Source organism: Ambystoma mexicanum, chromosome 10 (genome assembly GCF_040938575.1).
Source record: "Ambystoma mexicanum isolate Mex_15411 chromosome 10, UKY_AmexF1_1, whole genome shotgun sequence".
Lineage (NCBI taxonomy): Eukaryota > Metazoa > Chordata > Amphibia > Caudata > Ambystomatidae > Ambystoma > Ambystoma mexicanum.
In genome coordinates this window covers 1,360,257,337-1,360,270,503 of record NC_090932.1, presented here as the reverse complement: position 1 = coordinate 1,360,270,503, position 13,167 = coordinate 1,360,257,337, and the positions used below count along the sequence as shown (strand labels likewise).

Here is a 13,167-nt window from a genome sequence, read left to right as displayed (position 1 = left end):
GCCAACAGAGGACCCTCTGATCGTAAAGATAGGGGTGCAGATTAAATGTCAACTTGTAACAGAAATCTACAGTAAGATTCTCAAAGCAATGACGCTGCAAAATGCTTCGGAGTAATTTACAGACTATGGCACTCATAGTCTGTATGTATAATGGAAGGCCTGCCCAACCGGTCGGACATTCAAAGCTTTTCTAAGTGTATTGACCCTAAAATAAGTTCACCCTTGCTCTTTCTATGAATACTGTTTCATTAATATGTGTAATACATGATATATACAGTCTGGCTTTGGCGATACGAGTGCAGTGTCAATACGTGTGCCAGTAAACCAAAATGTACGGTGCTGTGTTTTGTTGTATTGTATTTGGCGGTGCACCGCTCCCCCTCCTGGATCTCAGCCCTCTGGCCCCCACGCGACTCTCCGCTCGCGCGCAGGCTCGCCCCCCTCCCTTCCTCTGTCTTCAGTCGGAGCCTCCAAGCCCACGCTCGGCTCTGGCACTGCTGGAGCATTGCATTCCCGCAGCCGGTGCGTCTTCCTGAGCTGCGGTGTGAGGAAGGCGAGCGGGCGGGCGGGCGCGCAGCGTGTGCAGGGGAGCCAGCCGTCGATAGGTGCCCTCTCCCGGGGGCCAGGGGACCATGGCCCGCTGTGGAATGTGCCGGGGGCCAAGACTCGCCGCCCTACTGCTCCTTCTGCTGGCGACAGCGACACGGGCTGCTCCAGGAGGTAAGGCTGCCCGCACTGCCGCTGGAGTGGCTCGCTCTATCGCTACACATGTGTTCATCTCTCACTGTGCCTACCCTCCTCTCTCCATGTACATGTGTGTGTGTGTGCCTGACTGCTGTATACCTGCCCCGTTCTATGGGTGTACACCTGATTCTCTCTCCTCATAGGTGCACATACTTCGCCCTGGGCATAGGTGCCTCTCTCCCTATGCACCCGCTACTTTTCCCGGCCACCTCTGCTCAACCAGCCGCATGCTTTTTCTGCTCGGCCCATGTACGTGTGCTCCCCTCTGCCCATACCCGTCCTGCGCTCTGCCTCTGATTGTGCCCCTCTCGCCCCTTACCTGCCCTGTTCTAGCCTCGTGCCACACTTTCCCAATGCACGGTAGTCATCTCGCTGCACTTGTGCTCCTCTCTCCCTCTCTCCGTCCGTGTGTTCCTGTACATGCACTCGCTCTCATTACAGCCCTGCTACTCTCCCTCTGTACGGGCCCCCCCCCCACTCTTAGTACACATATGTTCATGTCTCCCTGTACACTAGCGACACTACACACGGGCTCATTGTGTCCTATTCGCGTGCTTTTCCCCCTTCCCCGTACCGGTGTCTATCTGTAACGTATCTCATGGTCGCCAATCCCTGTGCTGTAACATACCTGCGTGTTTTCACCTATTCCGCTATACAGAGGCTGTCCAATGCCGCCTCTCCCCATACACACGTTGCTCTCTCTCTATAATTACTTATCGGCCTCTGCACATGTGTCTGTGTGGTATGCGTATTGTGATTACCCATAAGTGTGGCACTGTGTATGTGCACGTGTGGCCCAAACATTCTAGCGTGATGCTACTCTCTCCCTGTACACGTGATCCCCTTACTTCACTCAGTTCTGCTACTCTCTCCGCGTAGCCGCGTCCTCCATATAGAGGTGGCGGCGTCCTCTCTCTGAGTGTCCGCGTGTTTCTTATCCTCGCCCTCGCTGTAATACGCCTGCCTGTGAGCTCCTATCACCCTACTCGGATGCGTCTCTATACCTGTGCACGTGACCACCTTACTCCACTCAGTTCTGCTACTCACTCCATGTAGCTGCGACCTCTATATAGAGGTGGCGTCCTCTCTCTGAGTGCCCACGTGTTTCTTATCCTCGCCCTTGCTGTAATATGCCTGCCTCTGTGCTCCTATCACCCTACCCTGGCGATGGTCTATCCCTGTAAATGTCCACTCTTCTCCTTACATGGACTGCTCTATTCAGAGGTCTAGTCCAAAAATAAAGTGAGGGGACTCCGTCCACCCAAGTATACCCTCGACTTGAGCCCCGGCTCTGTTCCTGCAGTATTTCACCTCTCCGCCAATGCATGTTCTACTCTGCCCTCATACACGTGGTCCCCTGCCCTCGCGCTGCTCCTGCCCTATACCTGCCCGCTCCATCCCTCCCCGCGTGCTGCTCTCTCGAGGTGGATATCCCACCGTATCACCCATCACTGTCAGGTGGGCTTCTATCACTCTGAACACCGCAGTCTGTTCACCTGCTCACCCTTCTCCTTGGGGGCCCTGTAGTGTATATGTCCCAAGACGTAGGCGCTTCTGTGTTGTGCTTTCTTGCGTGCTGCCATGCCCTATCTGTGCTGGCCCTCCCTCTCTCGCTCTATGCCTGTGCCCGCTGCGCTAGCCTCTGTGGGTTCATCCTTATGCACCCAAGAACTCCGCGGGAAGGAGTTGCTGCGCTGAGACTGCGAGCCTCTTAAGATTGCGCGGCGTGCCGGGCTCCCAGGGGCATAGCAGCTTGTCAGCCCGTGTTATCGAGCCGACCCTCGGATCTCCGCGCCTCATTCGGCTGGGAGCATGCCATGCTTGCTCTGAGCTGCGTGGGCTCGTTGGGAACAGGTCCCATCGTGTGGTGCCACCCGTCGTGTACATGTTCCTCAGATCATCCCACTTTATGGTCAATGTGTGGTCAGATGTTGGCGGATGTGTCTGCAGTGCAGCGTGCGCTTTCCGAAACGGTTGCTCGGAAAGACTGTTCATTGTTGCCATCCTGCCGTTTTAAGCAGTTTACATGCACTTCAGCAAGGCCAGGCTCTGTAGCACTAACGGCAGTTAGCTCCTGGATAACTGTGAATTGAACCAAGTTCGGCCATCTCCACTTTCGTCTTGACTTTTGTTTGATCATCTGCACCTCTTTCTCTCCCCCTCTTGCTCTCTCTCTCTCGCCCCCTCTCTCCCTTTCTCTCCCCCTCTTGCTCTCTCCTAGTCTCATTGTGTTCCTTCCCCATGCCTCTATCTCCCTTTCTCTGTCTCTCTCTGCCTCTCCCTCTATCTCTCCTGATTTCTCTGTTCTTTGTGCCTGTCTTTCTGTCACTCTCTCACTCTCTTGCCTCCTACTTCTCATCCTCTTTCACCACTCCTATCTCTCTTTCTCTCGCGCCCTCTCCCTCCTCCGCCTCTCTCTCCCTCTAGCTCTCTTTGTCTCTCTCTGTCTCTCGCTCTCTCACACACATGCATACATAACTCTAGGGAAATGTCCGCGCATTTCTTCAACTATAGTATCTGTTTACCCCTCTAATATCTCTCTCTATATATAATATATATATATATATATTTCCCTCCACTTGTCTTATCTTCAGATGATCCATCATTCAACTCTACCTATAGCCACCCTGCCTATGCCTGTCGTGGCATCTGTCACTCGTCTATGTTGGACTGTATATTCCCCCTGCCACAGTGAGCTTTCAGCAATGCCTCCCCACGCGGGCTCGCGGGGGACCTGCGCACCCTCTGCTGTTCGCTTTTCTGCTGTAGTGATTATATTTGGTCTGGTTCCAATCACTTTACTGTTGCCCTTCAGAAGAGATGTGATTAGCCCTTTACCATCTTCGTTGTAAGAATGTAAGTCAGTGGTCCAATGGTCTGAACTCCGGGGTGGATGGACCCACAGCTGACACACTGTCCTATATCCAGCTTGGGTAGTTCAGAAGGTCCAATATCTTTCTTTGCATTCTGGGACATTTAGTCCTGCCTTAATGAAGGCAGAATACGCAGGATAAAGGCCATGCTATATTAAATAACGAGATGGTTCTGGTAGGCTGTTCTGATGTATTGTACAGAGGACACTGAAGGCGTTGCATATGTATTTACATATGTTAGCTGCTTTTTTGTTTTAAATCAAGAAGCCTATTTTAGATGTGTCTTGAACGGGAGTATTCACTTGACTTTCTACATGTCATGTTTAATTGATTGTGAAAAACCCCGAAGGAACAGGAGCATTTGCAGGAACAGGGAGTTCCCTTTTCGGTGTTGTGTACTATTTTAATTAAAAGTGTCGCATTTAGAAAGTTCAGAACATCAGCATCCAGCTTTTTCAGGTCCTTGTTCTCAGTCACCCTTGACTGCTATGTGGATTTACCCCAAAGAAGAAAAGGGCACTATCTTAACATCTATTGCTGTAATGCCATGCCATGAATTCATACAGGGGTGTGTGTGGCTGCAACCTTCCCTTCAAGCTTCAGATGCCGGCCAATATAGCCTGCATTCCGTCCAGGCACTGCCTGAGCTCCTAACATTGACGCTGAGTAAATGCATGTGCCATGCAAGTCGGCTGCCCCCAAAGCCTCCTGTGTGGACATGGCTTATCAAGGGGACACGCATGTCTCATTCCATACTTTGCTGGTTTTTTTACAGAGCCTGTGGAGTGTGCTGTTATTGATCTTGATTAATCATCAGCCCAGCAATTGATCAAGGGTCATCACCCTTGACCTGTTGAGAAGTAACCTTTGGCGGGATTCATTTGGAATTGGTGGTGCAGTTGCTGGAGACTACATGCAGGGTACTCGGCAATAGCTCCACACGTTACCGTGCTGTCTCCTCAATCTTATGCAATGTCTCGTGCGTGGTCTGGGTGCAATCTTGCGTGTGCCAGTGGTGTCCGTAATCCACTATGCCAATTCAATTATTCTGGGCTTCGCTTTCAAATAACAATGTGGCTCTTTATTGTGGGTATAATGTTGTTGAGTCAGATCATTATTTGTGTCTCGCAGAGCATGGCGGACATTGACAGGTGGTCGTGTATGCTACACTCCATTCCCTCTGCACACTCTCCATGAACGCTTCCCTCTGTGCAGCACCCAGCAACGCTGTGTCTACATGATGCTCTGCGATGTCACCAAAAATGCTCATGTGACACATGCAATGGACACTGCTCTAGCCGGCAAGATAGCTCAGTGAGTTGAGTGCTCACTGCTGCGATCTGGGTGTGATCTGCAGGTCGCAAGTTCAAACCCCAACAAGGCCAACTCAGCTTTTCATCCTTCCTAGGTGAATACACGAGTAACAACTTCGGTCGGGCGTTACTCTATGTACATAAATAAGATCATTATCAATACTCTGAAATCTTAATTTCGAAAATGTAAGCAACAATGTATGTACTGCATGCACGTGCAAGTTACGCATAGGTGGGATCCTTCTTTAGATAATCATAAAATGGCACCGGTGGCTTGCAGAGGGTGCTGTGAAAAACGGAACCAATCACTCAGTCAATATCATTTGATTAGTAAAATAACCAGGCACGGCGCCAAACACCCTGACTTTGCACATGACAGGCACCAGAGTACTTTCATTCAACACAAGACAAGCGATGGAAGGCACCCATCCCAGCCTGGGTATGCGACAGAACTCTCTCATTATAAAAACAAGTGTAAATGTTTGGTCCCTTTTATGTCAGGCATGGCATGTTGCAAATGACTGAATATTCATTCATATATGGCTGTAGTGGCATACTTTTTTATAGACAGGTAATGTGGCAGAAGCGAGGACATTTTGTATTTCAGTCTACACAGGGCATGTGCCAACATGCCTTCCTTCCACAGAGGGGATGAGGCATGCCATAACTCAACATAGGGCCCATAGCAATGTATAAGCAGACAGTGCGTCTGCCAATGGACATTTATTCCATAGAGGGCAGTGGGTTTGAAAAAATCCTTCCTTGCAGGTTATGTGGAAAATGGCATTCATTCTACACAGCGCATGTGGTATATATAATACCTTCATTCTGCCCATGGCATGCAGAAGAGCACAGTCCTCACTCTACAAAAGCCACGTAAAGGAATATCGCAATTTCATTGTGCACATGTTTGCAGAACCCAATCTTTCTACTGCAGATATGTTGCAGAATACATCAATTCTCCACAGTGTATTTGAAAGAACAGCTTTATTATAAACAGGGGTCGACATGGGCCTGAACTAATGGGAACTGGGTGCCAGTACTTCTATTTCTTGGTGTAAAAAGTTCAGCTACTTTGTACAACCACGTTCACAGTTCTGTTACTTTTGGTGTTGACCTTTGAAGCCTTCCTCTTCATGTTACTTGAACTCCCTTTAAAGCTAATCATGGCATTTGAACTCCTGCTGAGCCGCTTGCTTCACGAGGTGTAAGGCATTGGAAGTGCTGGGAAACTACCTTCTTTTGCCCATCCCACCCGATTCCCCATAGAAATCCACGTCCTCAAATCCCGTCACACAATTCCACCCCCCCCCCAGAATAGTACCTCAAAAACACTCCATGGTGACGGTGCTGCTGCTTATGTTGACCCTTCTACCTTTGATTATAAGCTAGAAGCATGTGACAGAGTGCTTTCGTTCTACAGAAGTTATAGGACCCAAGACCTTCAGTATACAGGGGGCATGTGCCAACACGCTTTAACTGTGTCCAATGTGTATGTGGCAGAGGTAGGAGGCATCCACTGTGCACAGGGCATGTGAATGAACGCCACCAATCTGCACAGGGCATAGGCGGAGTTCTTTAAGGGCACACATGGCATCTAACATAACACATCTCTTGTGCACAGGACATGTGACAGAAAATGATGTCTGTACCCAGGGGCATAGACAGAATACCTTAGTTCTGCATAGGACATGTGACAGAGCACTGCAGCCTTTCTGTCAACGTAGCATGTATCCGAACAAACACATTGTGGACAGGACTTGTGGAAGGCCACGATCACAGTGCACAGGGCGTGTGAGGGGAGGCACTCACTCTGCACAGAGCAAACGCCAAAATAAATGACAAGTTGGACGGGTGCATCTCATTATAAAAACATCATTCTGCCAGAACTGCTCTTACTTACCGGTTGCACACCAGGCAATCTGCTAGAAGAATACACGTTTTTCCAAAAGAGCTTGTCATAAGACATAACATACATACATCTGAACTTTGAATAGACCGACCTGCTTTCGTGTAGTTTCACCCAGTTCTTAAGGTCTATATATTGGTCACACCTATGGCCCACTGCAACCCATGTGTTGGCTGGCGCTTAAGCGACCTGTGCGTCCTGAGTGATCAGGTATGCCGATGCCTGCTGCCATTTCAGGGCATCCACGACGAGAAGAGAATGTTGCCCATGGCAACTGACTGCTACGATCTTGACAATAGGCGTGTACGTTTAGTATTAGTGAGTACACGCGTTAGCAACACGTGTACTACCGCTGGCCTCTAATGGGCCATTCCCGGCTCAATTGACCTCTGCTTTTGTCCAATCCATGATCTGCTGAGAATCAAACCATCATTGTTTGGTAAAGCCCTAAAGGGCATCCCATGCCAGATTCCACCCACTGCTCTACGCTGTAATAATAGTTCTTATTCATTGCCATTTGAATGGTACCCACATTATGAAGGGATGAGTTGACCCCGCCAGCAATTCACTCGCACAAAGTGTGTAATGCCCATGTCTGAGGGGAGCACTTTGTGAGCAATGCGCCAGAAACACTTCCGCCGCGTGCTTTCATTTGGAAAAATGCACAATGAAAACCTTACACGGAAAATCCAGTGAGTGACGTCAGAATAGGTCCCAAAATAGCCATTGATGCGGCCACGTGGCATCCTGGAATTCTTGTTGTTGGCGATGCTGTTGGGACGAGTGGAGAGAGTCGTTTGTTTTCACTCCTCATAGCTTCCAATCGCAGTGGTTGGAGCAATCACCAAGCTAGGCGTCGGTGTCTGCACATGCGGCAGAGTACAGCCTATACCTGTACGCGTTTAGTATATACTGGAGAGAAAAGCTGCCTGACTCTAACTTCACTGCCATTAGCTAGGCTCATAGTGTATTTTTCATCAATGTCGTGTGTTGCTTGACGCGCCAGCAGTGAGTGTCACACACTTCGCCATTTCAGCACTTAAATCGGGGACAGCTCCCAGGGAGGGAGCTGCATAGAAAGGGACGCGCCTCTGGCTCAGTTGGCCGAAAATGATCTCTCGCATTGCATTGTTCTCGAAAGGCATTTCTTCGCGTGCCCCTCCGCCCCCACCGTAAATTCCTAAGTCCTAAATATGAATTCATTGTGACGTGTATTCAGCAGTGGCCTTCAAACATGTTAGCTACCGCATCCACCCATTAAAACGGATGTGTGATCTGTTTAAGTGAGTTTTCATTGCAAAACAGTACAGGAGAGTTAACGCTGTTCATTGGACTTGGACACAGCAATCCTAGTGTGCAGGCGGCGGTATAATCTTCAGTACCCCCCACCCCCCTATCATATGGTGAGCTTCCATTGAATCTTTATCTTGTATTGAAAAGTAACCAGCACCTCCCGCTGTTCGATTGTAGGACACATGGGAGGAAATTACTTTCATACAAAAGATATCACGTGTAATTGGAGCTTTCAGTGGGTTTGACAGGCATTGTGAGTACAAAATTAATAGCTTGCGTTTCTGGGTTGCAAATCATTTGCTGCTGCGATCTCTCAAAACACATCCAAACAGATGTTTGCAGGCATTTATATGTGTGTGCGTGTGTGTGTGATGTCGACATCATACTCCCGCTCGCTCTCCTGTCCCAATAATGTGGGTCAACTTAAATGGAGCTCTTTATAAAGTATTGAACCCCTGACTACATCAGCCCTCATGACTCGTCCAGGTTTACCTGAACGACTGCGTCTACTGGCAGAACACCCACCTTTACACAGGCGTGGGCACCTTGCTGTGTATAAGCACCCTGATTGCCTTAAAGTTGGTCATGGAAGCAACAAAAGTTGATTGCTGACTTGTTAAAGTCACCGAGGCATGCAGCATTCCCAATTACAACACTCTGGGGGCTCCTTTGGCAATATGCTAATGACACCAGACAGAAAACCATTAAGGATATTTTGAGGCGATTCGTGCACAATGGCACTTAACTGCAAGATGAACGCGGCGTGACTTTCAGCTGCCAGGTAGACAATCTCCCGAATCTGGTTTGGGGTAAACTAGATGCTTTGATTCCTAACTGGTATCAGAGCTCATAAACCTGTCCAAACATAAGCTAAACAACAGAATCTATGTCTAAACAATAATTACCATGAGAACTATCAAGAAAAAACAAACACGAGTTGGAAGAGAAAGAGAACTGCAGTAGTATTGCTTGCAAACAGTATAAGGGCAGATTTTGAGGGAGAAGACTGACATAGCTAAATTGATAAACAGAAAATCTCAATAGCTAGGCATTAGTAAAGGAGACTGCAGAGCCAAGTGAACAAGTGTCTTTGTAAATGCATTGAGTGGATGAATCTACTCAACAGTGTTTGGCTTCATAGTGTTTTGAGTTTCATCCAGACTTTGTCCCACTAAGTGATTTATCAGAACATGTCCTCTCTGGATTTTAACCGTGGGGTGAAGTCAGAAACCTCAGCTAACAAAGGAACTGTTTGGATCAAGTCTTTCAAGAGGTGGGTCATCAAACCATCTACATGGGCTTCATTTGGCTGAAGGAGAAGGAACGTCATAGAAGGTGAATTGTCTTAAAATGCCAAACAGCACCGAGATTCATATAAGGAATGGCATTCTTTAGCCACAAGGGTAGTACGAGAAGAGGTTTGCAATTTACACCTGAATATGATGACATGCATCTATTCAATACAGGTTAATCTTATAGCAAGACAGTTTCATGTTATTGCATAACAGTTTCAGCTTCTAGATTGGGGGATGCATTTGTAATTCTATTTACGGGAGAAATCCCAAAATATGCATTTTATACGAAAACACAATACACAGTGGAATTAATCTGTTGATATATTAGTTTCACATCATGCAAACATCCCTAATATAATACCTCCTGACATACCATTCTATGCCACAGCTGTGGTGACAAGAGACACGCTAATTCTGGGGTCAAAAGTTTGTTTTATTAAAATAAAATCAATGCAAAGTTGGTCTCCAACCTTTATGTGGGAGAAGTCACCACAATATTACACAATCACAGGTATTTTATGCACAAAAACAAAAACACAAAAACAACCTGCCTGCTTGAATTTCACCATTTCTCACATCAAACATACCTTTATATCATCAAACCTCTTTATGTTTAATTCTGAATCACAATAGATGTTGTATCATAATTATGATGCTCATCGGCCAGTGTGTTCATCTTATTTACATCCAAAACATCTCCAAATTACACATACAATTACATTTAAAATTATTCAACAAACATGACTTTCCCCAATAACATCAGCAATTTTTGGAATCAGAGAACTGTTGCATGCCTCGTATTTCCCATGTTAATATGGTGCTGTTGGTTATTAATACGTGTGTGAAGTTTAACATAAGCTTGTAACGAATTACCTCAGGATGATTCTTCAGGTTTTTGTTTAAGGAAGAAGCAAGGTTATTAATTCAGAATACAGAATCGTTTTCTTAAACAGTATATGTGTCCCTCCCCTTTCACCTCACTAATAGAGTGCCACTATGGAGTTTCAAGAATGAGGGGTATGTGGGATTTACATTTGCATTATTTTCTATGGTAGTAGAAACTGACATCTAAACTTAATATAATTTCCTATTCCTTATTAAATAGCTATGGCCTTCACAGAAAAAACGTTATCAAACAGATCTTCCTTAGGCTATGGCATGGATGTTTTCGTATCACAGCTTCATGTTAACTATTTATGTAAAACAACTTTGGGTACAATTTAATGAGATTATAATTTACAAAGAATTGCATGCAGACAGCATGAAATATCATCTGTGCCACTGCAATTACAATTCAACATGTATTTTAGGTTGCATGGAAATTACAGTTCACTTTTTAAATGCAGTAGGAATGCACTGTACATTTCCAATTTAATCAATGTATTTTTGTTTCACCTTCTCAAGCCACCTCACTTTCTGGGACATAACAAGAAAAAGATTAATACTGGCTAGAAAGCAGTAATTATCTAATTTGGGGAATTAACAAACTCACTTTGAATTCATCTTTAATGGTGTGCAGGCAGCAGAAAGCCTCGACTGTTCCAAGGAATGTCTCAGTCATAAGGCCCTTCCTGGCCCCTTAATCCATGTTTAAGGAAAACAAGTCTGCCTCAAGTTAGTTTGGTTCAGGCTGACTCACGGACAAGGACTTCATCTGCAGAAACTATTGATGTACTGCACACATCAAATAGGGACAGTAAATGTTCTTTCCTGCAGCTTTTGCCAAAGTCAAAATACTATCCCGTGTGCTACTTTTTTTTATAGCATAAAATATGCCCATGCTTCTGTCATAATAATGTCACTATACGTAATTGCCACATTGTTTCCATTGGCCTGCCTCATAGTTAGACACATCTGTTGAATAGCCACCCCACCAATCTGCATTGGATGTTCATAATGTCTGTATTCTGTTCCATTATTCATAGTGAGAATGTACCACCCTAATGAGATATGGATTGCTGTACTATGCCATCACAGACGGATATCTGGGTATATCAAATAAATGTATAGCACATCAATTCATAATTTTATGAATATTAATAATGTTAATACTTTTAAATAAAAATCATATGGAATGCACATTTGGTAAACAATTAAAGAGCTCATTGTTAGTTTCAAAAGACAGATAGTCTCATTTTTCTAAGTATTGTTGTTCCAAAGTTATGGACCTTTCCTGTGCATACTCCTGGAGAAGCTGGCTATCTCTCAGCTCACCCTCCACACTGAAACTGCTGGTTGTTTCCACGACATCATTCTGGCTTTAGAGGATCCACAGGCATAGAAACTGCTGTTCTGAACACCCGTGAAGACCTGTTGTCAAATCCCAAAACTAACACTTCTTCGGTCCTCATTTTCTTGACCTCTCCTCTGCCTTTGTCATGGTAAACCACAACATCCTGATCACATGTCTGCATGACACCCTGGGAATCACAGGTCAGGCTCTGGCATGGTTAACCTTCTTCCTTTGCGACCCCCTATCCCAAGTGGAACTTGGGTCCTTTCTCTCTACTTCCACTCTTTGAATCTGTTGCGTTCCCCATGGTTCTAACCTACCCCAATGGTTCTTCAATGTCTACATGGCTGCCCTTGCATGTGTGATTGCCACGTTCATCTCTAGCTTCCAGTCTTATGCGGATGACATACAACTCTCCTTCAGGCTACCCTCAGCCACTTCGTCTACCTCGCTCATATCTGACTGTCTGTCCGCAATTCAGTCATGGTGTGCTGCAAACAACCTCTGCCTCAACATCAGTAAGACTGAGATTGTTCCCTTTGGGACTCCTGCTCCTGCTTTCCCACTTTCACTCTGGCTGGCCTCCCTTGGCCCTGCACCCACCTATGAGGCAGAACACCTTGGGGTCATCTTCGACTCCACTCGCTCCTTCTCGGCTCACATTTCGAACATCTCTAAAAAGTCCAACTACCAGCAACACCTCCTCAGAGTTACTCTTCCTTTCCTCACCTTCCCCCAGTGGCTCACTGTCTCCAGAGCCATGGTTCTCTCAAGGCTGGACTACTGCAACAACCTCTTTCTCAACCTCCCAGTCTCTGCTCTGCACCCTCTGCAACTCATCCAGAACAGAACCGTGAGACTTATCCTTGCCCTCTAGTCCAGGGACCGCATCGCTCCGGCACTGAAATCCCTCCACTGGCTCCCTGTTGCTGCAAGGATCAAGTTCAAGACCCTCTGCATTATCCACAAGGCATTCTGGTGCCTGGGACCTACCTCTCTGTAACGTTGCCTACCTAAATACTGTCCTTCCCGAGCCCTACGCTCATCTAACCTTCACCTTCTGTGAGTGAGCGGGTTCTCCAAGCAGAGATTTAGAGGGAGATCTTTATCCTCTGCGGGGGCCTCCCTCTGGAATAGCCTCCCTGCCGTACTCCATCTTGAGCCTGATCTCCTTAAGTTCCGAAACTCCTTAAGACATTCCTCTTCTCCTCTTCCTTCCCGCTCCCTCTACCCTGCTAACCTTTCTTTCTGCTCTATCCCTCTCTCCCTCCTTTTTCTGTGCAGTCTCCTGACTGGCCGCTTGGTGTACCTCAAAGTCTCACAGGTCCCTGTCACCCTCGCCAGTCCTCTCGCACTTGCCTCTGGGCCTTTCACTTGCCTCATCGATACTGCACTTGGTCAATGACCGATGAGAGTGACATCTCTCAGCACTTACCCCAGCTTAGTACTGATTGGGTGTACTTGTTCCCCTGCCACAGCCCCCACCCATTGCACTTGCCCCCTCCCC

General features: G+C 46.8%; 1 protein-coding gene across 2 annotated transcripts in view; it reads left to right on the top strand.

The window, feature by feature from the left end:
* Positions 1-457: 457 nt before the first annotated feature.
* The window catches only part of SEZ6L (seizure related 6 homolog like), a 1,952,755-nt gene continuing 1,940,045 nt past the window's right edge, over positions 458-13,167 (top strand). The window contains exon 1 of one of the 2 annotated variants that reach the window (XM_069619379.1): positions 458-720. In XM_069619379.1, the coding sequence (XP_069475480.1) occupies positions 633-720 (88 nt within the window). In that variant the 5' untranslated portion in view covers positions 458-632. The remainder of the gene's footprint in view (positions 721-13,167) is intronic. The other variant, XM_069619378.1, reaches the window with a different exon arrangement.